Source organism: Scyliorhinus canicula, chromosome 19 (genome assembly GCF_902713615.1).
Source record: "Scyliorhinus canicula chromosome 19, sScyCan1.1, whole genome shotgun sequence".
NCBI lineage: Eukaryota > Metazoa > Chordata > Chondrichthyes > Carcharhiniformes > Scyliorhinidae > Scyliorhinus > Scyliorhinus canicula.
In genome coordinates this window covers 13,675,282-13,699,940 of record NC_052164.1, presented here as the reverse complement: position 1 = coordinate 13,699,940, position 24,659 = coordinate 13,675,282, and the positions used below count along the sequence as shown (strand labels likewise).

The following is a 24,659-nucleotide window of genomic DNA, read 5'->3' as shown; positions in this document are numbered from 1 at the left end:
TGTGCAAATCGGAGGGAACTTGCAGATAGTGGTCTGCTGCCCTTGTCCTTCTAATTCAGTGATGGGCGCCCTAGACTAGTGAGTGGGCTGGATGAATGGCCCTCCTTCATCTCAGTGGGCTGCAAAATTGAAATCGGGCTTGTTCACCAACCATGACCCTTCAGTGGGCAGCACGGTGGTGCAGTGGTTAGCACTTCTGTCTTGCAGCACTGAGGTCCCAGGTTCGATTCTGGGTCACTGTTCGTGTGGAGTTTGCACATTCTCCCCGTGTTTGCATGGGTTTTGCTCCCACAACCCAAAGATGTGCAGGGTAGGTGGATTGGCCTCGCTAAATTGCCCCTGAATTGGAAAAAACGAATTGGGTACTCTAAATTTACAAAAAAAACATGACCCTTGAAAAAGATTAAATACATTTAACACACGTCCAATATTTTATAAGTTATGGAAAATGATTAACCATTCATATATCAATAGACTGCCATCAACTTCAAATGGTAAAAACAGAATAAATGTCGACACTTGATTGGACGCAGAGGGAGCACACGGCTCTCACAGTCAATGTTGAGAGCAATCAGCACTTCACGTGCCCACTGCTCGAAGTGGTAATGATCACAGGTTTGAGAAGTGCTGTGGATGAAGACATGGCAAGTTCTTACAGTACATCTTCAATTGTTTCTGCCCTTGTCCTTTGGGAAATGCTTTTGAACAGGATTCTGGACAGACGCTGAGAAACTGCCCGAAATGTGCTGGGGATATGGAGACAATGCTGACCATAGCGAATCCTGCACCAGCAGGAATTGTGATGTTAAAAATCACCGCTTGCATTCAATTGAAGTAAATAAACCATTCTCAAGATGAATAATTCAGATAAGTTTCGATTTTATTTTGAGGAGAAAGATTATTATTATTATTATTATTAATGCCCAAGTGGACTAGTGGATTCTGGTTTCTAGTTGTAATATACAAGGGGTTAAAGCTAGTGAGATGAGTTGCCCCAGTGTGGATAAGCAGCTGGAAGATTTTCCACATTGAAGGTGTGAGATACAGTAACCGAAGCCGTGTTGCTGCAAAATAGCCATGACATGGCTCACTGACTGAGAAAGTTTTTAAAAATAAATTTAGAGTACCCAATTCATTTTTTTCCAATTAAGGGCCAATTTAACGTGACCAATCTACCTAACCTGCACATCTTTGGGTTGTGGGGGTGAGACCCACGCAGACACGGGGAGAATGTGCAAACTCCACACGGACCATGACCCGGGGCCGAGATCGAACCCGGGGCCTCGGCGCCGTGAGGCAGCAGTGCTAACCACTGTGCCACCCATCTGACTGAGGAAATTAGCCCAGCAAAAGGATGGGAACCAGAATATCTTTATCAAACCATGGAGCAGATGGGTCGAAGAATCAACTAGTGAACTTTACTGGAATCAAACCACAAAGGCCGCTCTCTTCATCATTCACTCCATGTGATTCAAGAGCCTTTTATTTATATTTACTTAATATTGGACTCAATTCTCACTTATAATCTGTATGAATGTAGATCCACATGTTTTATCCTTTCTCTCGTTACCTTTTCAGTAGTTAATAAACTCGCTCTATCTCGAACTCAAGAACCGGTGCAGACTCGATGGGCTGAATGGCCTCCTCCTCCACTGTAAATTCTATCTATCTATAAACCCAAAGATGTGCAGGGTAGGCGGATTGGCCACGCTAAATTGCCCCTTAATTGGAAAAAATGAATTGGGCACTCTAAATTTAAAGAAGAATTAAATAAATATATGCACGGTTCTTATATAACAACATACTCTGCATCCCTTGTGGCTGCTCTGTCTTTAACTGCACATGTTCCTCCCAAAACTTTGTAGTCTTTACATCATTTTTCACTCGAGGTGTGTCTTGCATTCTTCCCTTTGTTATTCAGTGCCTCACAGTCATCTGAGTTTCATTCAGTAAATCTTTGTCCGGCTGCAACTTTCGTTGAAACTCTTCTGTTGTGTTTTGTGTGCCTCGTCACACTTCTCCTTCCTCACACCCTGGTCTGGAGTTTTCTTTGAACATGACCAGCTCACATCTTATTTCTGACACAAGGCCATTTTTGTAAAAGAGGAAATGGCACTCCATCAGATAACGCTCTTGTAACTAGAACCCAATTATTGCTTAACCACCTCCTGGTGCTACTGTACTCGACTCCAAGCTTCCAGAGCAGCCTTTCATGGAGAACTTTGTGAAAAGTCTTCTGGAGTGTAAGGTTAGGTACAAGGTTAGGTCTTTCAAATGTCAATTTACGGCGTCATTCCTTCCAAAACAGCAGTAGGTTCTGCCACGTCTCAAACCATGCCGTCTGTGATTTATTGGGTTACTGTCATGCAAGTTAACCATGCAGTTTGTACCCGGTGATCAGTTCCGTTATTTTGCTGATGTATGACTAATGCTCCCCTGGGATTAAAAAAAAGAGAAAATGTTGGAAAGACATTAGGGCAGCACGAGTGGATAGCACTGTGGCTTCACAGCTCCAGGGTCCCAGTTTAGATTCCCGGCTGGGTCACTGTCTGTACGGAGTCTGCACGTTCTCCCTGTGTCTGTGTGGGTTTCCTCCGGGTGCTCCGGTTTTCTCCCACAGTCCAAAGACGTGCAGGTTAGGTGGATTGGCCGTGATAAATTGCCCTCAGTGACCAAAATGGTTAGGAGGGGTTATTGGGTTACGGGGATAGGGTGGAAGTGAGGGTTTGAGTGGGTCGGTGCAGACTCAATGGGCCAAATGGCCTCCTTCTGCACTGTATGTTCTATGTGCTCAGCATCATCTGCAGACCGAGCCAAAGTTAATGTTCCAGGTCCGTGATCATTCATCTGAATTTCTCCTTTTATTTCAGATTTCCAGCATCTGCGGCATTTTATTTTTTGTATTAGTTTTTGTAATGCTTACCTGGATTAATTTCATTACCTTATCTGAAGGTCATTGGGATATGGAACTTGTGTATCCAGTGAGAGCCGTCGATTACACTCACATCTCATGGTGATGGTCAGTACCTTGAGAATGTGGGCAGGTTTACCTGGGGCTACACGTGGACACAGCCACTATCAACAGTTTTTCTGGGTTCCTTTATGGGTGGGTTCCTGTACAGGTGAATTAATTCACAGGTCAGTGTTGATTTACAGCTGAATTATTTTACAGATGGATTCATTTACAGGGAAGTTGATTTACGAGTGAGTTGAAGGCAGAGGGGGACCAGGTCGCAGTGTTCAAAATTATGAAGGGCATAGACAGGGTAGATTGCAAGAAACCTGTCCCCTGAATGGAGGGGTCAATAACCCAGTGGCATTGATTTAAGATAAGAGATAGGAGATTTGGGGGGGGTTTTGAGGAAAAATGTTTTTTCCCAGAGGGTGGTGGGAATCTGGAACTCACTGCCTGAAAGGATGGTAGAGGCAGGAACCCTCACAACATTTAAGAAGTATTTAGATGAGCATTTGAAAAGCCAAATCATTGGAAAATAGGATTAGAAGAAATAGAATTAGAATGCCACATTGGTTAGCACTGCTGCCTCATAGCGTGGGGACCTGGGCTCAATTCCAGCCTTGGACCACTGTCTGTGTGGAGTTTGCGTGCTGTTCACGTGTCAGCGTGGGTTTCTTCCAGGTGCTGCAGTGCCCCCCCCCCCCGCACTGTCCATGTGGAGTTTGTACGTTTCCCCGTGTCTGCGTGGGTTTCCTCAGGGTCCTTCGGTTTCCTCCCACAGTCCAAAGATGTGCAGGTTAGGTGGATTGGCCATGATAAAATTGCCCCTTAATGACTAAAGGTTAAGTGGGCTTACTGGGGTGGGGAGGGGACCTAGGTGGGCGACTCTTTCATAGAATTTCATAGAATTTACAGTGCAGAAGGAGGCCATTCGGCCCATTGAGTCTGCACCGGCTCTTGGAAAGAGCACCCTACCCAAGGTCAACACCTCTACCCTATCCCCATAACCCAGTAACCCCACCCAACACTAAGGGCAATTTTGCATGGCCAATCCACCTAACCTGCACATCTTTCGACTGTGGGAGGAAACCGGAGCACCCGGAGGAAACCCACGCACACACGGGGAGGATGTGCAGACTCCACACAGACAATGACCCAAGCCGGGAATCGAACCTGGGACCCTGGAGCTGTGAAGCAATTGTGCTAACCACAGTGCTACTGTGCTGCCCCAAGGGTCAGACGGTCAGTGCAGACTCGATGGGCTGAATGACCCCCTACACTGTCTCTTTTTGGGTGGGACCCTGCAAGAAATAGTGAAAAATGTTAACCTGCCCTTCCTCTTTCAGATTCTATCAGGTGCATTTCCAGTTTTTCTGCTTCAGTTTACTATTTGCTTCAGATTTTGACTGGTGGTATTTTGTTTAATATTAGTAGATTTCTTCAGATATCTTTGGTGGGAAGCTCACTTGCATGAAATGAAAATGAAACAACGGACCAGGAAAGTAGTTGGCCTTGTTTCATTATTGTTGATTTAGGTTTTGGCAATTTTGTTTTGAAATGCCACCTATTGTCTCCCATCCTACTGTAATTCTTATTATCAGCACAAGGGGGCACCAACAGTGCAAAGAACCAGTTTAGCTTGGAAAGGCCATGTCGCCATCCAGTGGAGATAGCCGGGATAACTCGCCATGTTTTCCCTATTTCCTCAACCAAGGTGTTTTGATATAAAAGCTTTTTAACCGGTAAGTACCCAATTTCTGCCTGTGCCATTTAAAACACAAATTAACCTGTTTTACAGCTTAAAATTGTGAAGACAGGGACTTGCACACGATTCCCGGCTTGGGTCACTGTCTGTGCGGGGTCTGCACGTTCTCCCAGTGTCTGCGTGTTTCCTCCGGACGCTCCGGTTTCCAAGTCCTGAAAGACGTGCTTGTTAGGTGGATTGGCCGTCCTAAATTCTCCCTCAGTACCCAAACAGGCGCCTGAGTGTGGCGACCAGGGGATTTTCATAGTCACTTCATTGCAGTGTTAATGTAAGCCTACCTGTGACAATGATAAAGATGATTATTATTACATTCAGCCCCTTTGTGCATGTTCCATCATTGATTTTTTTAAAAAAATTTAGATTACCCAATTATTTTTTCCAATTAAGGGGCAATTTAGTGTGGCCAATCCACCTATCCTGCACATCTTTTGGGTTGTGGGGGTGAAACCCACGCAGACACGGGGAGAATGTGCAAACTCCACACAGACAGTGACCCAGAGCCGGGATTTGAACCCGGGTCCTCAGCGCCGTAGGCAGCAATGATAACCACTGTGCCACCGTGCTGCCCTTGTTCCATCATTCATTAAGAACATGACCAGGTGCTAGCAGAGGTGAATATAATTGAAACACAACGTGCTCCCTCTGTGGGTGAGAGTGGGGGTCTGTGAGGAGGATGAGCAAACTGACCATAGCACCGTGATACAGGGAGCCATTCAAGTGGGGTGGGGGGGGGGGGGGGGGGGGGGGACCTATGAAAGACAGGTGTCAAGTTCAGTTCATTCTCTTAGCCGGCCCTCCCAGCAGAACATCTTAGCAGCTCTCGAAGAACTTGACCGTAAGAAGGAGAGGCCTGGCCAATTGCTGCACCACCAAGTAAATGTCATACAACGTACGCTACAAGATAGACACTCTTGACCCCTTAGTCCATACCAGTTGGAAGCCTGCAGATCCAGTACAGCGCAAGAGGCCATTGTTCCCTAATCCAGTGGGTTCCCTTATCCAGATAAGTATTGGCCTATTAGTGGTAGGAATAGTTTAGTCTTTTAGTATTATATGCATGAGTAGCGAATAACTGTGTATTAATAAACGCGTCTTGTTTTGAACCTGACTAATTGGTGTATTGAGTCATTGATCTGAACTTGAACCTCGTGGCGGTATCATAAGGATACCTGGCGACTCTAGGGCTAAGTAATAAAACAGAGCCAATTGAGTGTAAAACGCACTCACAAGAATGAGCAACAGTAGAGCGGAGGCTTCCTCTTGTGGAGCAATCTAGAACAAGAGGTCGCAATTTTAGGATGAGGGGTAGCAGATTTAAGACAGAGATGAGGAGCAATCACTTCTCTCAAAGGGTGATTTGTAAAGACTGGCACGTGATGGTTTGCAGGCAACCTTTCGTGGAAACCATTCTGAAAATATTTGTAACAGTACCTGTCACAGTTGCTTCTGTAGGGCAGTACGGTGGGGCAGTGAGTTAGCCCTGCTGCCTCACGGCGCCGAGGTCCCAGGTTCGATCCTGGCCCTGGGTCACTGTCCGTGTGGAGTTTGCACATTCTCCCCGTGTTTGCGTGGGTTTCGCCCCCACAACCCAAAGATGTGCAGGGTAGGTGGATTGGCCACGCTAAATTGCCCCTTAATTGGAAAAAATGAATTGGGTACTCTAAATTTAAAAAAAAACAAATGTTTCTGCAGAACATTCTTTTTCTTTAATTAAAATTATTTGCGAAGTACGATGAGCCAGAAACATTTGACAAACTCAACAACATTGACAGTTGAAAATGCGTTTTTACTCGATTTTAGCTACGTAATTGAGGATTTTGTGAAGACAAAGTGCGGAAAAAAGCTATCTAAATTGCCATGCCAACAACGGATAAAACAAGAAAATCTTTAAAAATCTGCCTGACTTCCATATTCTCTTGTTTAAATTCTGTTTTTGAAAATGGGCCTTTGCTGAGACAATGGCTGCAGGTGGGCACGGCTGGTAATTCTAACCACCATCGCGCTCAAGCCTGGCCTTCAGAATGCTGCAGACAGAGTCACTGATGGACTTGGGACTCACCGGACACTCCACTCACGTGAATTATTATTGTTAGTTACGACAACGACCTCTTTGATTTTGTGAGAGAAAGTAGGGAAGATAACTTTTACTTTTGAAACTGAATGAGACTCTGTCAAATGTAAAATGTACTAGATGCTGTGGTATGAAGAGGCAAGAGTTCAGCTCCTTTTCCACCAACACACCTTTAATGGTTCAAACTCACTCTGCACAGAACTCTACAGATCATCACAAGCTCCAGAGTCCACCTAAAGCCCCTTTACATATCAGTGTCAATCATTGAACACTTAACATAAATGAGACAACTAATTGCAATGTCTCTTAACCCATTACTTAACATCAAACGCACTGAGTGGCAGCGTCGGCATCTTGTTGATTGGAGTTTTTGCTCCTGTACAGGACTGGCTCAATCTGTCTTGCACTGGCCTGTACTGCGGTGATGTCAACGGCTGATTTTTCCACCTCATTGCTCATCAGCAAGTTCCACGTTTGCCCAGCTCAAGGTGCACATTGCAATATTGACCATCTTTACCTCCACTCTGACCACATGTAAGCTTGGATTTCAATTCAGCAATCATTCATGCGGACGTGTTTTTACAAGTTACAAAGCAGCGATCAGTTTGTGTATTTTTGTGTTGATTGTGGGATAAATATTAACAAGGTACCTGGGAGCAATCTTCTCTTCTTTGAATGGTGCCATGGGATCATTTGCCCCCACCCCACCCTTCCTCCCCAACCCCACTCCCCCTTCATCCCCGACACTGCAGACGATGCCTTGGATTAATGTCTTGTCTAAAAGGCGCACCTACGTAGTGCAGTACCACCTGCCCAACACTGGAGGGTCGGTCTAGATTTTGTGCTCAAGTGTCCAGAGTACGACTTAAAGCAGATCTTTATGACTCATAATGTTCTGCCAGCTGAACCTGTGCTCAGTGTGTGTGACCAAGCTAATAGGGCTAAAGGTAGACAAGTCTCCTGGCCCTGATGGAATGCATCCCAGAGTGCTAAAAGAGATGGCTAGGGAAATTGCAGATGCACTAATGATGATTTACCAAAATTCACTAGATTCTGGGGTGGTCCCGGTGGATTGGAAATTAGCAAACGTGACACCACTGTTTAAAAAAAGAGGTAGGCAGAGAGCAGGAAATTATAGGCCAGTGAGCTTAACTTCGGAGGTAGGGAAGATGCTGGAATCTATCATCAAGGCAGAAATAGCGAGGCATCTGCATAGAAATTGTCCCATTGGGCAGACGCAGCATGGGTTCATAAAGGGAAGGTTGTGCCTAACTAATTTAGTGGAATTGTTTGAGGACATTACCAGTGCAGTAGATAACGGTGAGCCAATGGATGTGGTATATCTGGATTTCCAGAAAGCCTTTGACAAGGTGCCACACAAAAGGTTGCTGCATAAGATAAAGATGCATGGCATTAAGGGTAAAGTAGTAGCATGGATAGAGGATTGGTTAATTAATAGGAAGCAAAGTGTGGGGATTAATGGGTGTTTCTCTGGTTGGCAATCAGTAGCTAGTGGTGTCCCTCAGGGATCCGTGTTGGGCCTACAATTGTTCATAATTTACATCGATGATTTGGAGTTGGGGACCAAGGGCAATGTGTCCAAGTTTGCAGATGACACTAAGATGAGTGATAAAGCGAAAAGTGCAGAGGATACTGGAAGTCAGCAGAGGGATTTGGATAGGTTAAGTGAATGGGCTAGGGTCTGGCAGATGGAATACAATGTTGACAAATGTGAGGTTATCCATTTTGGTAGGAATAACAGCAAACGGGATTATTATTTAAACAATAAAATATCAAAGCATGCCGCTGTGCAGAGAGACCTGGGTGTGCTAGTGCATGAGTCACAGAAAGTTGGTTTACAGGTGCAGCAGGTGATTAAGAAGGCAAATGGAATGTTGTCCTTCATTGCTATAGGGATGGAGTTTAAGACTAGGGAGGTTATGTTGCAATTGTATAAGGTGTTAGTGAGGCCACACCTGGAGTATTGTGTTCAGTTTTGGTCTCCTTACTTGAGAAAGGACATACTGGCACTGGAGGGTGTGCAGAGGAGATTCACTAGGTTAATCCCAGATCTGAAGGTGTTGGATTATGAGGAGAGGTTGAGTAGACTGGGACTGTACTCGTTGGAATTTAGAAGGATGAGGGGGGATCTTAGAGAAACATTTAAAATTATGAAGGGAATAGATAGGATAGATCCAGGCAGGTTGTTTCCACTGGCGGGTGAAAGCAGAACTAGGGGACATAGCCTCAAAATAAGGGGAAGTAGATTTAGGACTGAGTTTAGGAGGAACTTCTTCACCCAAAGGATTGTGAATCTATGGAATTCCTTGCCCAGTGAAGCAGTTGAGGCTCCTTCATTAAATGTTTTTAAGATAGAGATAGATAGTTTTTTGAAGAATAAAGGGATTAAGGATTATGGTGTTCGGGCCAGAAAGTGGAGCTGAGTCCACAAAAGATCAGCCAGGTTCTCATTGTATGGCGGAGCAGGCTCGAGGGGCCAGATGGCCTACTCCTGCTCCTAGTTCTTATGTTCTAATGTGACACTGAGTAACGGTTAAGGAGCAACGGTCATGGGTGCCCCCGAAACGGGTCCCTGACGGAGACCAAATGCTTTCTGGAGAACGCAGAAGATGGGGAAGTGGAAAGACAAAAGCTGATTTGGCGAAATATCCAAATTACTTTTGGGCGTTCTGTTTGTTTAAAGTTTTAAAAGCTTTTTTGTGCTGACTGGCGTATCACTGTGCTACAATGAAAACTTGTAAGGCCTTCTATGGATTCAGATGGTTTATATATAAAATCCCCATGGCTATAATCTCAGCGAGACAAATACGCCATACCTTTAAATGAGAAAGCTTGTTTGTCCCTTTAAAAAAAATAAACCTATCCCCATTAAGTTATAAAGGGCATAGCAATAGAAGCAGTTTATGTTGTGGGGGTGAAACCCACGCAGACACAGGGAGAATGTGCAAACTCCACACGGACAGTGACCCAGAGCCGGGATCGAACCTGGGACCTCGGCGCCGTGAGGCAGCAGTGCTAACCCACTGCGCCACCATGCTGGCCTATTTAAGTGCGATTTGATCATCACAGAGACAAAGTAACGATGGGAAGGGGAGGGAGCAAGAGACAGGAAAATCCAACCTCATCGTTTGGTTCTGCCCAGCATCCCTCTCCATTCCCGGGATTGCGTGTAAAAGGCTCCCCCCCCCCCCCCCCCCCCCCCCCCGAGAAAGTGAAAAATGTGACAGTTCTGATGTAGCGAGGGAAGAGCGGAGCCGTCAGTTCTGCCAATGCTCAGAACTGGGTCCGCACGCTAATAATAATAATCTTTATTAGTGTCACGAATAGACTTATATTAACATTGCAATGAGGTTACTGTGAAAATCTGGGTGAGTCCCTGATCTCAGTTGGTCTGCCCAGGGAAGGGAGCCCTACCCAACAGAAATCTGCTGAATTCTAACTGCGGGAGTGGTATTTGTGTGTAGGGGGGGGGGGGGGGGGGGTGGAGGGGTAGTGATGACAAGTGACCCCTCCCACCCCCATCCCCGCCCACCCCCTCAGGCTACTCTAACACAAGACTATAATGATGTGGACTGTCAGTAGGTTGTCAGTTCTCCTGCTTTGGCTGGGGAGTGATGTGTAAGGAGAAGATTGGGAGCAGATTAAATCATGCTCCATTGTCCACCCAGTTTATGCGCAATGTGCTGGAAACAGGATCCACAGGATTAGTTTCTTGGTTCCGAATTGTCTGTTTTCATGGAGCGGGTGTATTCAGGGTAGATGAATTTCATAGACGAACGAGCCGTTTCCTGGGGAGAAGTGCGTCATTCTGTCAACATTAGCTTGCACTGTGAACACATTCCACACGCACTCCACTTGAATGTGTCATTTATAGAGAAGTTTGGAAGCTGACGATGAGTAAAATGTGCAGCCCAGTAAAGGGAATGAAAGAAACCTTCCCCCTTCCACCCTACAGATTTCACACTTCAAATTTGCCTGGGGATTCCTTTGTTTTATTTAAACACGTTGAAAAATAAACAAAACTAGATTTCTTTCCAGGATTATTTATGTAGTTTGAAAAGTCACACGAGCTGTACCGGTCACATCCTTGCACAAGCAAACAGGCGAATCAACAAAGGGAAACAAAACTGAAAAAAAAGAGAAGAATTTTGTGAATCTAAGGTGGCTCATTTCTGAAAATGACTTGCCCTGGTGTCAGATTGAGCGAGTTTTAATGGACCACCCAAACCCAGGAGAGGGGCAACCAAGTTACCCAAAGGGCATGGGTTAGAAACAAAAGGGGACAAAAAGACGTGGGCAGTTGTGGACTGGGACTATCATAGATCAGGCCTCCAGCATTGCCAACTCTGCTTCAATCTACTTCTGGAAGTCGTGTCTCTAACATCCTGCCACCCACTGTCCAGTAATGCTCTTCCCCAATATTTTTACAACTATAAAGTGGTCAGGGATTTTTATTTTAATGCCCTGATGATTTTCTTCCTGGGATTTGCTTGCAACAGTATCCAGAAGATTCCGGGATAATCTGAAGACAATTCTACTTGCAATGGAAGGGAACATTTAAGTTCAAATCATTGGCGAAAAGTTTAAAAGAAAAATAAGAACAAGTTTGTATTTATATAGCAACTTTATTATATCAAAGAAACAACTGAAAGTATTTCGCGACTCTTTAGACACTGAAGCAGTCCTTATGCAAACGCAGCAAGGCCTGGACAATATCCAGGCTTGGGCTGACAAGTGTCAAGTAACATTTGTGCCACACAAGTACCAGGCAATGACCAATAAGAGAGAATCAACCATCGCCCCTTGACATTCAATGACATTACCATGACTGAATCCCCCACTATGAACAGCCTGGGGGTTGCCATAGACCACAAATTGAACTGGACTAGCCATATAAATACTGTGGCTACCAGAGCAGGTCAGAGGCCAGGAATCCAGTGGCAAGCAACTCGCCTCCTGACTCCCCAAAGTGTCCGCCATTTACAAGACACAAGTCAGGTGTGTGATGGAACATTGTCCACTTGTCTGGATAAGTGCAGCACCAACATGCAAGAAGCTCAACACCATCTAGGACAAAGCAGCCCCGCTTGATTGGCCCTCCAGCACCAACACACTGTAGCAGCAGTGTGTACCATCTACAAGTTGCAATGCAGGAACTGACCAAGGCTCCTTGGACAGCACCTTCCAAAACCATGATCACTCCCATCCAGGAAACTGACACATGGAACGCCGTCGCCACCATCTGAAAATTCCCCTCCATGTCACTCACCATCCTGACTTGAAAATATATCGCTGTTCCTTGATTGCATCTGGGTTAAAATCCTGGGATTCACTCCCTAATAGCACTGTGGGTGTAGCTACACCACATGGATTGTAGATGTTCAAGGGGGCAGCTCACCACCACCTTCTCAAGCACAATTAGGGATGGACAGCAATGCAGGTCGAGCCAGCGAGGCCCACATCCCGTAAAAAATGAATTAAAAAAAAAAAGAATAAATGAATTTAAAAATTCGCATTGAGAGTTCTCAGTTCTGTAGGCAAACCAGCAGGATCCTTGTGCACAGGATTGAGATGAATCGGACATTTGTGGTAGCAACGATTGAGGGAAAATGTTGATCGGAACACTTGGAAAATTCCCTCCATCTCTTCTACAGTATCTGGAGATAATTCAGGTTCAACTAAACAACTTGTAAGGCTTTTGTTTAACATCTTATCTACTCCAAACGATGAAGGACTCCATCATTCCTGAAGTGTCAGCCTGGACCTTGTGCTCAAACCCTGGACGTGGAGGTTAAACTCATATTCCCCTTTATTGTCCATCCTAAATGCCCCTTAAGGTGGCGATGGGGGCAGCACGGTGGCGCAGTGGTGGCACTGCTGCCTCATGGTTTCGATCCCGGCTCTGGGTCACTGTCCATGTGGAGTTTGCACATTCTCCCCATGTTTGCGTGGGTTTCGCCCCCACAACCCAAAGATGTCCAGGCTAGGTGGATTGGCCACGGTAAATTGACCCTTAATTGGAAAAAATGAATTGGGTACTCTAAATCCGAGGCCAGAGCGCCATCATACAGACAATGAGGGAGGTGGCATAACAAAATCTGGAAATTGGTCACCATGAAAATCGTTACTTTTGGCGTGTTTCGCAGATTCCAATATTTACTTCCTGAAATTAGGGATGCACCTTTTCTCTCTGATAGGATAGCTTCCATTTTCTCTGCCATCCCGCCTTGGCCAAACCAGGATGCCCTTACCAGCGAACAGGCTGCTCACAGGCCAGATCTGCCACATTGTCTCATCAACAACACTCACCTTATTCTACTCTCTTAGTACAGCAGATACCCGGTAACACCACAACCTGGAAGTTCCCGTACCGGCCTCCCCCAACAGGCGCCGGAATGTGGCGACTAGTGGCTTTTCACAGTAACTTCATTGAAGCTTACTTGTGACAATACGCGATTATTATTATTGTATTATTATTATGAAGTTCCCCATCAAGCCACTCACCACCCTGGCTTGGAAATACATTGGCGTTCCTGCATTGTCACTGGGTCAAAGTCCTGGATCTCCCTCCCTAGCAGCACTGTGGGTGTACCTACGCCACACGGGCAGCAGCGGTTCAAGAAGGCAGCTCACCACCACCTTTTAAAAAAAATTTAGAGTACCCAATTCATTTTTTCCAATTAAGGGGCAATTTAGCATGGCCAACCCACCTAACCTGCACATCTTTGGGTTGTGGGGGGCGAAACCCAGGCAGACACGGGGAGAATGTGCAAACTCCACACGGACAGTGACCCAGAGCCAGGATCGAAACCGTGAGGCAGCAGTGCCACCACTGCGCCACCGTGCTGCCCCATCGCCATCTTAAGGGGCATTTAGGATGGACAATAAATGCTGGCCTTGCCAGCGACCCCCACACCCAATGAAAGAATGAAAAATACTTGACCTCTTGCTTAACTGCTTTCCTGAAATCTCAGTTGAGATTTTAAAAACTCAGTTGAATAGTAAAGCAAGGTCAAATGCAATCTCCCTCCCGTCTCTTGATAAATCAACATGCTGCCCCACTGTATTCATTTCAAATATGGCTTTAATAACATTTAAAAGGATGTAGAATCAGAAATAAAATGTACAAATGAGCAGACAACAAATATTGCCAGGAACTCTTACACATTTGAGTAAAACGTAATGTCGCTCTGTTACAGTACAAAGTTGGTACCAGCCAACTCCAGTTAAAAAAATTGTTGCAGAATATGGCAGAATCTTATTTTCTAACAATCCTCCCCCCATCTCAGCTTTCATTGCCTCCTCACGGTGCTGACTCGTGTTGCATACCGACACTCAGTCCTTGGCCATTCTTCAGTATCTCGGCCAACTCCAAGGGTTCATCACCAGACCTCCCATCTCCTCCCTCCCTTCCAAACGTTCCCCAATCAATCTCCAATGTTCTATAACTTTTAAAAGTGTTCTACAAAAATGAAAAACAAAACACATGCAAATTGCTTTCAATTACCTTAGGTTTTTGCCCCAGCAGCCTCTAAAGGATTAATCGTCAATTGCACGAGACTCCAGGGAAACCCTGGAGCGGGGGGCATTGTGAACGTGGACAACGGCAGTAGGCATATCACGTTTCATAGAATTTCATAGAATTTACAGTGCAGAAGGAGGCCATTCAGCCCATCAAGTCTGCCCCGGCTCTTGGAAAGAACACCCTACCCAAGGTTAACACCTTCACCCTATCCCTATAACCCAGTAACCCCACCCAACACTAAGGGCAATTTTGGACACTAAGGGCAATTTATCATGGCCAATCCACCTAACCCGCACATCTTTGGGCTGTGGGAGGAAACCGGAGCACCCGGAGGAAACCCACGCACACACGGGGAGGATGTGCAGACTCCGCACAGACAGTGACCCAAGCCGGAATCGAACCTGGGACCTTGGAGCTGTGAAGCGATTGTGCTATCCACAATGCTACCGTGCTGCCCTGTTCTATCCTCACCCATCGTCCATTCACTTTGTGAGCTGGATCACCGACCAATGTTTCCTTCTCTACTGCCCCCACGCCCGCCAACCCCTCGCTCCGCCAAGAGACCCTTCCTACAAACCATAGTTGAAACTAACCAGACCAAGGTTGAATCTGGAACCTTTGTACATTCACACACAGCACAACTGGGCAAGTGAGGTGGTTGCTGCCAACATCTTGCTGCTACAGCTCATGGATTGTTTTGCCAGACCAGCACCCTTAATCTTCAATCTAGCGCCCGTTTCATTGAGATCCTTGTAGATTTAATCAGGGATCGTAGGTAAAGGAGGAGAGAGGCGTTTCCACTATAAAATAAAACAATCTTTTTAAAAATCTCCAACCTGCGAGATAGTCATTGAGTCTTCTAATCTGACAGGCACCTGCCATAATGTGTCTTCCTCACCTTTCAGGGAAATGCCTGACTTAATCCAAGGCCTATTTCCGCTATAACCCATTCGAGTATGGATTCCACCAACTCACTTAACCACACCACTCCCTCCCCGGGAGGATATTCAGCCCCCCAAAGAAAGTGATTGTCTATTTCCAGAATATCTCACTAACCTTAACAACTTCCATTGATCGACTGCAGTCAATCAAATAGCCAGGCAAAGACTGGCCAGATAAAAGCACAAGCTTATGAAAGAGAGAAACTGGATTCAAATGAATGAAATCAATTTTGTTCCGTGTCCATGGTCCCACAGAAGGTTTTGATCAGATTCAATATTGCGCCTTTTAAGATTCCAGATCCTGTTTTTCTTTGCTTGGTGCACCAAGGATTGTCCCTTACAAAAGTCAGTCATTGATTAGATCCTGCACCAGTTTCTTCTCAGATATTAAGAGGGGGTTTCTTTGCACTGGATTGCGAGGACCTTCCACTGTTGCTGCTGCCTAAAGATTTGGTCTTATGACTAGACTCCATGTCAGAACGGCTGGTGTTGTGGTTCTTTGTATCTTTGCTGTCTATTAGCTGGACTGAGTGGGGGTCCCTACCCCTCTCGTAGTCAATGTTTGAGCGGTTCTGCTGTTCGCAGGATTTCAGCGGCCTCCTGTAAAACAGTTTGTGAAGAATGTGCAGCAACTCAACAAAGCTAATGATCGCTGAGAGGACGCCGACTATAAAATAGAACATTAAAAACACCGTCTTCTCCATTGGCCGGGAGACAAAACAATCCACGATGTGAGGGCACGGGAAGCCAGTGCACAGAAAGCGGGCTTCGATTGTGAAGCCGTATATTAAACACTGCGAAACGATGAGGCCAATCTCCGTCAGCAGGCGCAGAATCACGTGAGTGATGTAACATTTCTGTATCCTTGGTGTCCCATCGAGGGCCTGCTCTTTCCTTTGCAGGATGCCGACTTTCACTTGCTGCTCTTCGTCCTTCGAGGACTGGTGCATGGCATACACCACAAACAGCAGGGACGGCACGGACAGGATCACTATGTGGAACACCCAGAACCTGAAGGGGGAAATGGGAAAGGCCTTGTTGTAGCACACCTGCTTGCAGCCAGGTTGCAGCGTGTTGCAGGCAAACTCCTCTTGTTCATCCTCAAAGATGTCACTCCCCACCGTAGCCAGGACAAGGATACGGAAAATCATCATGAGGAGGAGCCAAATGCGACCCAGCATCGGGGAGTGGCTCTTGATTGATTCCAGCAATTCGCTCAAGAAACTCCATTCTCCCATTGTAGCTCAGTCCCGTTTCCTACCTGCAGAAAGGGAGTTTAAAAAAAACATTCATCAGCGACACACAAAGTAACTCAATTAACATTGTCCACTCCTAATTTCCTTAATTGGTGTCTTAATTACTGCCAGTTTAGCATTACTGAAAACTAGAGCGAGACTGATCCTGATGCCTGGATCAGATTCCAATACAGGTGCCAGCATTGAACGGACAGTGTTGAAACTCACTGTCCCACCAACTCTTTTCTTTGATAAATTTAGAGTACCCAATTCATCTTTTCCAATTAAGGGGCAATTCAGCGTGGCCAATCTACCTACTCTGCACATCTTTGGGTTGTGGGGGTGAAACCCACGCAGAGACGGGGAGAATGTGCAAACTCCACACGGACAGTGACCCAGAGCCGGGATCAAACCTGGGACCTCGGCCCCATGAGGCTGCGGGGCTAACCCACTGCGTCACCGTGCTGCCCGTCCCACCAACTCAACTGGAGAAACAGAGCATCGCTGTACTGGTTGATGCATTTGAAATCAGATTTTTCAGTTGCTGGAAAAGTGCATTCTGCAACAGCGTTACTCGATCCGCAGTTACGGAAGAATTCCATTGCATCTCTCCCGGCACTGAATTAATACACTGCTCCTACACCGATGAGGGACTTTGCCATCTACCTAATCCAAGTTCTCCATCCAAGTTGGAGCAATTGGACTCCGTGTACCAGCAATGGAAACAAGATGTAATACACCACTTCTCAACTCTGTGCGTGAATTTGACACAGCTGAATAAGGCCACGTGACCACAAATGGTTTTCTGCCAGGAAATTCAGGGGGGGGGGTGGAAAAGTTGCCAGGATACAATTGTTGACATTCTACCAAAACCAAAGTTGAAACGGAGTTACTTACGGTGTTCTGTTTTATAAGACACTCATCGTGCCTCTGAAGTGTTGCTAAGGAACACCCACATTAATTCTGTCAAACATATGTAACCTCTATAGCAGTGGAGGTCTGAAGCCAGTTTCAGCGATAACTTAACCCTGTCATTTGGGAAAACATGATTATAGGTTTGTGCAAAACGTCGACAGGACACCACTGAGCAAGAATGCACCAAAACGCCTAATCCCTGTCATAAAGCAATGCATGCAAGTGTCTAGTTGCATGCCATTTTATTGACCGAGCCTTATTAGTAATATCCCATTCACTACTGGGAGCCTTGCTACTTTATGCAACTTCCTCCTGCAGAGTGTATTGACACGTGATCCCAGCAACACATGTAGCAATCCTCCAGAGATTTCTCCTGGCGTCTGTTGGCCATTCTACCAAATAAATGGGGTAAATCTTTTGAGGCTCCCTTCCTGCTGTAGCATCTCACTTAAGAGAATGCGAGGGGCTGCACGGTGGCGCAGGGGGTTAGCCCTGCTGCCTCACACCGCCGAGGTCCCAGGTTCGATCCCGGCTCTGGGTCACTGTCCATGTGGAGTTTGCACAATCTCCCCGTGTCTGCGTGGGTTTCGCCCCCACAACCCAAAGATGTGCAGGGTAGGTGGATTGGCCACGCTAAACTGCCCCTTAATTGGAAAAAATTAATTGGGTACTCTAAATTTATTTTTAAAAATAGAGAATGTGGATTGGAGAATTGAACGCAGAGGTCAATGTGACTAACTTGTGACTTTCCCTATTGTCCAAGTCGTTCAATAAAATTGGGTGGGGGGGCGTTGGGACTGCTGGCCAAGTGTGCTGATCTCATGGAGATTTTCCTGATCCACACTATCAACAAGCAGACTCTCCAAAGATGTAACAACAACAACTTGTATTTATACAGCACCTTCAATGTAACAGAATATGCTAATGCTTCACAAAGCATCAGAAAACAAAAGATGGCACCCCTTACATAAGAAATATTCAGGTAGATGGCAGTAGGCTTAGTCAAATATGCCGGTTTTAAATGCCAACTTAAAAGGGGAAAGTGAGCCGGAGAGGCAGAGAGGGCCTAAAATAGAAATTAAGAAACTAGGGTCTTGGTTAGCCAAAGGCACAGGCCCCAGTGTTGTGGTGACAGAAATGAGGGAAGCCCAAGAGGTCAGAATTAAGAGGAGCACAGATTGTGTTTACAGGGGCTGCAGGAACAAATGTATGTGGACAGGAGCAATTCAAAAACTTTTTTTACCATAAATTTAGAGTATCCAATTATTTGTTTTCCAATTAAGAGGCAACTTAGCGTGTCCAATTCACCTACCCTGCACATTTTTGGGTTGTGGGGGGTGAGCCCCACGCAGACACGGGGAGAATGTGCAAACTCCACACGGACAGCGACTCAAGGTCGGGATCGAACCTGGGACCTCGACGCCGTGAAGCGGCAGTGCTAACCACTGCGCCACCGTGCCGCCCAGGAGAGCAATTCAAAAACAAGGATGAGAATCTTAAAATTGAGGTGCCACTTAACTGGGAGCGAATGCAGGTCAGCAAACGTGGAGTGATGGGTAAATGGGATTTAATGCAAGTTGGGTTACGGGCAGCAGAGCTTTGGACAACTTGAGATTGATGGACCTTAGAATAGGCGAGGCAAACCATGAGTGTGTTGGAATAATCAAGTATAGACACGTGACTAAAGGATTCCACAGTAGAAGGGAAGAATAGAAGAATAAGCTTTAGGAGGCCAATAGTCGATATCGGAAAGCTGGCCTTGTCATTGAAAATGAGCAACGTAGACTGGGTGGTCACGTGGACGCTGGGCTGACCCGGGTATAATAGGTGTCAGGTGTCAGGAGCACAGGACATCTCCCCTGGGTGCTGACAGATACGCAGCATGGAAGAGCCGCTCGGTATTATCAATAAACCTTTATTGTTGTTAGTCCCTGGCCGCTAGTCATTGCAACCCAGTACTTCTACAAACAGGAAAAGAATCCTCCATAGTTCTCTTAAGCGGGGGTGCTGAGGTCAATTATAAGTCCCCCAGTGCTGTCCCACCCAAGATCAGTAAACCCAGCATGGGCAGGAATCAAACTAGGAGCTTCTCTATCCTGTATGGGGGAAGTATGTCCAATATGGGAACTGAATCCTATGTTATATTGGTCAATCTTTACTTACTAAAAAAAAAACAGTTAACAGTGGTTGCCATGCTGGGAAGCAAGGCTCTTGAATCTCAGGATTCAAGTTTGTCAAAGGCTGGTTTCCTGAGCTTTTATGGGATTGTTCACTGCCGTGTAACAACAGCAAAGTGCTGAAAAAAGAGAGGAAGGGAGTGCCCAAACTACGATCATAGAGGCTTTAGAAAGAGAATTCTAAAGTAAGGGGATAAAATGACTGGAAGCTCCTGTCCTCATTGGAAGGTTAGGGCAAAGATCTATAATTCAAACTGAATCATGAACACAGACAGCGCTGAGCGAGGTTGCAGGAAAAAAAAACTACTGGACTCGGGACACTGGTGGAGAAATAGATTCCCTCTGCAACTCCACTAATATTCTGTGGATAGAGTAAGCCCCTTCCTATTAAAGATAAGGGAACGTTTTCAACATCTCCTTTACGGGAATTGCTACGGACAGCTGGATTAGGAACAGGGAGAGGCCACTCAGCCCCTCAAGCCTGCTCCATTGTGGCCTCCACTTTCTTGTCTATCCCCCCCCACCCCCATCCCCTTAGACCCGATCAAGAATCTATCTATCTTAGCCTGAAGAATATGCAATGACCCAGCCTCCACTGCTCTTTGGGGAAGAAAGTTCTACAGACTAGCAAATCCCTGAGAGAGAGAAATTCTCATCTCATAGTTTCAAAGAGTATTCCCTAGTTCTAGCCTTTCAGCATCCACCCTGTCAAGTCCACTCGGGATCTTCTATGTTTCAATAAGATCACCTCTCCATCTTCAAAACGCCCGAAGGATACAGGCCCAACCTTTCCTCGGAAGATAAACCCTGCATCCCAGAAACCAGTCGGATGAACCTCCTCTGAAATGCTTCGAATGCAATTATGTTGTTCCTGAAATAAGGAGATCCAAACTGTACACATTACTGCCAATACGGTCTCACCAATCTTTTGTCTAATTGTTGCAACTTTCCTACTTTTATATTCCATTCCCCTTGCAACATTCCATTTACCTTCCTGATCGCTTGTTGCACCGTTGTACTAACTTTTTGTGCTTCATGTACCAGGACACATAGACTACTCTGTACCTCAGGGGTTTTGCAATCTCTCTCTATTTAAATAATGTGCAGCTTTCTATTCTTTGTGCCCAACTGGACAAGTTCATATTTTCCCACGTTATAACCCATCTGCCAAATCTTTGCCCACTCATGGAGCCTACCTATATCCCTTTGCAGGCTCATTGGCCAGGATCTTCACTGAGTTGGGCTGATTCGGGAGCCCTTCAAGAATGCTGGGCAGGTCCTGATTCTGGGATTCCTGACCCCCTTCCTGGGTTGTCTGATTTTCAGGAGAGCCTTATAAAGGATTCAGGTTAGTTCCTGTCAAAACCCACGTCCAACACTCCCGACTTGTCCAGACCCATTGTGGACATAGACATGTCCTCTGTAATTTTTGTGGCGTCAGGCCAGGTTTTTAAAGAGTGTGGTTCACAGCCCCTCAAAGGAGTCATAAGCCCTCATCTGCATGAGGGCATCTTTTAAAAGTTAAGTTCAAAGGGTTCTTCTCATGGCCCTTGCCCACCCACCATGGCCCTTCATGTCTCCTATGCCAAGCACTGCCCATTAATCAACCTCCCATAGCCTCTCGTGCCCCTATACCAAGCTTTACCCTTCCACCCACCTTTTCCCTTGGTCCCTCATGCCCCCTTTGCTAAGCTCATAGAATTCCAACAGTGCAGAAGGAGGCCATTCAGCCCATCAAGTCTGCCGCGACCCTCTGAAAGGGCACCCTCCCAAGTCCCACTCCCCTGCCGTATCCCCATAACTCCACCTAACCTGTATATCTTTGAACACGTAGGGGCACTTCGCATGACCAATCTACCTAACCTGCACATATTTGCACTGTGGGCAGAAACCAGAGAACCCGGAAGAAACCAACACAGATACGGGGAGAAAGTGCAAACTCCACACAGTCATCCAAGGCCACAATCGAACCCGAGTCCCTGGTACTGTGAGGCAGCAGTGCTAACCACTATGCCGCCGTGCCTTTCCACCTCTGCCCTCTCCTTGCACCCACACCCCTTTGACCCTTATGCCCCCAATGCAAAATTCTGCCCTTCTACCCAACCCCAAGCTCTGCCCTTCTACACACTCAATAAGAATTAAATTCATAATCCTCATTATGTATGCTTGGCCGAGAGCCCAGACAACCATTAAAGTACTGAAAACCTTTGTCCCGAAGAAAACATACTATCCCAACTACATTCCTACTAACTCCTCCTGTTTGAATAGCTTCCTGTGCCACAGTGCCATGGTCAATGTGCTCATCCATCCTGCAGCCCCTGCTTTCATCCATACAAGTTGAAAGATCCTCAAACCTATTGGAGAATTGCAAAGGCTGAGGCTCCTCCATTCAATCCTCTCGATCTCCATGCCAGCCTCACTCACAGGCACATCCTCCTTTCTCTGACCACTGACCAAAGCAGAAGATCTGAGTCTAAAGTGTGTGACTATCTCCTGGAACAAATTATCCAGGTAACATTACCCCCCCCCCCCCCCCCCCCCCCCCCCCGAAGTGTCAAAAACGCAGCTTATTATTATTGGCAGCACGGTAGCACAAGTGGATAGCACCAGGCTCCCAGGTTCGATTCCCCGCTGAGTCACTGTCTGTGCAGAGTCTGCACGTTCTCCCCATGTCTGCGTGGGTTTCCTCCGGGTGCTCCGGTTTCCTCCCACAGTCCAAAGACGTGCAGCTTAAGTGGGTCGGTGCAGACCCGAAGGGCCGAATGGCCTCCTTCTGCACTGTATGTTCTATAAAAAAATGTTTTTAATCTCCCAGCCAAGGCTCCTGGAGCTACAGACACTTACTGCAGACCTGTTCACCTTGGACACAGCGGAGTCCATAAGCTCCCACACTCTGCAGCTGCAACACATTTAGTTCTGGCATCTTTATAGTATTTCAATTAAGTAATTATTCAACTAGTTCGGGGGGCAGCACGGTGGCGGAGTGGTTAGCACTGCTGCCTCACGGCGCTGAGGTCCCAGGTTCAATCCTGGCCCTGGGTCACTGTCCGTGTGGAGTTTGCGCATTCTCCCCGTGTCTACCTGGGTCTCACCCCCACAACCCAAAGATGTGCAGGATAAGTGGATTGGCCACGCTATGTTGCCCCTTAACTGGAAGAAATAAATGAATTGGGTACTGTAAAAAAAAAATTATTATTCAACTAGTTCAATTTTGATCAATGCCTCCAGTCCTGTCAATGATTTAAATTATATACTTATCCTGCTTGAAATACCCTCCGTTAGATACGATAAATCGGAAATACCAGCCAATCGCCTACCTGCTTTCCTGTGATGTCACACTTTGATGTTTCTGATTGGTTCCTGGTTGTTTTATATCCCTCTTCTGAAATTCCTAAACCTTTGAAAGGCTACAGCAACATTTTTTGCCAATGACAGAGCCACTTTCTTTTCCTCCTAACTTCAGCGACCTTAGTAACCCAGAGTGCCCTTCGACAAAACAAATCTGAAGTTCTTGTCCTTGTGTTTAATTCTCTCCCATGGCTCCTCTCATCCTATCTGCAATACGCCCCTTCACCAAACATAGCCTTTCTCCAAATCTAGTCTTGGGTTAATCCCGCTCAGTGAAACTCCACTCCTAACTCTCTGACTCTCGCTCCAACTTTAAAAAAAAACCTTTATTGAACCAAGCCTTTTAGATTCTGCTTCTAAAGGTTGCTTGAATTGGATGGTTTCCTTACTCCTGCCAATGGTGAAGCTCTGTCAGATGTTTCCTTTTGGAGGATGTCAAAGGCACAATATAAATGCAGGTTGCTCATCGTCCGCCGACGCTGTAAATAGCTGTGAGGTGATGTGGATGGGGGAGAATTCTAACAATTTCAGTTACTCAACATCCATCCTCCACAAATGAAATGCATCTCCGAACGAGACTCACAACCAGCACCTTTGCCCTGTCCTAGTCTATTTATTGCTGACCAATTGGAGTCATAGGCTTAACTCTTGAAATTCACTTGTGGGCAATAGTAAGTCCTTCTCTGGCACAATCGGCACCATCTCTCCACCTGGTGTAATGGCTCGCACAAAAAGTCAACGAGTCCCTCATTAAAGTCATTATTAAGGGCAGGGCGGCGAGAGGGGAATTCTGTTTGATCCCCACTCAGTTGTGATATTCAATCATAATTGAGATATGCAGCTCCAGACACACCCTCGCTCTGATTATAGCAACGGCCCTTCGAGCAGCTGGTGGCTGCATTAAGAACTCGGCATCTCAACGGATTTGGCAGCAACAGCTGCCCAGCACAACTGGGGAGACTGAAAGAGGAACTACAGAGCCAATAAGTTATACCGTACAAGCTGGCAAATAGGTGGATAATACACATCCCACATTCGTTTCCTGATTAATGCAAGACCTGAGGGGTGTAAAATTGACAATGACTACCTGTTATAGAAGCTGTCTGATAGTCATTTGCAGGGATTACCAGCCACAATGCCAGGGCCACAAGTTGACAAAATCTACCATTGTAAATCGGAATGATTTATTCATAACATTTCTCCAACTGCACTTTCCACAGCTGCTGCCAAGACGGACGGGCTCATGGGATCACCATCACCTTCCCCTACTGGATCACACACCACCCGGACTTGGAAATGTATCATCAGAGCAAAGTACTACAGACGCTGCACATCTGTCACAAAGGCAGAAAATGATGGAAAAGCTCAGCAGGTCAGGCAGCATCTGTAAGGAGAGAAGCAAAGTTAACATTGAGTCCAGTATGGACTCCTCTTCAGAAATGTATCGCCAATTCTTCACTGTCGCTGGGTCAAAAAACTGGAAGTACCCAACATGTACCCCTGCACACAGACTGCAGCACATCAGCACCTTCTCAAAGGCAATTAGGGACGGGAAATAGATGCTGGCTCTGCTTGTGATGCTGAATCCCCACTAACAAAACAAAATTCATGCTCAAAAAGAGCCCACCATCGATTATTATGGGGTTTATCTTCGGCATGAATTCTCCTTTGTTACTTGAGTAGGATTGGCGTGAAAGTAAAACCC

The 24,659-nt window shown here is 46.1% G+C and overlaps 1 protein-coding gene across 1 annotated transcript; it reads right to left on the bottom strand.

Annotated features, from left to right (window-relative positions):
• Positions 1–10,889: 10,889 nt before the first annotated feature.
• LOC119954525 (gap junction delta-3 protein-like) lies at positions 10,890–16,529 on the bottom strand. Its single transcript, XM_038779824.1, has 2 exons — positions 15,395–16,529; positions 10,890–10,940 (listed from the first exon to the last, which is right to left on the bottom strand). Exon 1 carries the CDS (start codon positions 16,515–16,517, stop codon positions 15,660–15,662), a length of 858 nt encoding a protein of 285 aa, XP_038635752.1. The 5' UTR covers positions 16,518–16,529; the 3' UTR covers positions 10,890–10,940; positions 15,395–15,659.
• Positions 16,530–24,659: the final 8,130 nt, after the last annotated feature.

What these genes read in the sequence shown, in the direction of transcription:
- LOC119954525 (XM_038779824.1), bottom strand. Translation starts at nt 16,517, where the DNA reads ATGGGAGAATGGAGTTTCTTGAGCGAATTGCTGGAATCAATCAAGAGC.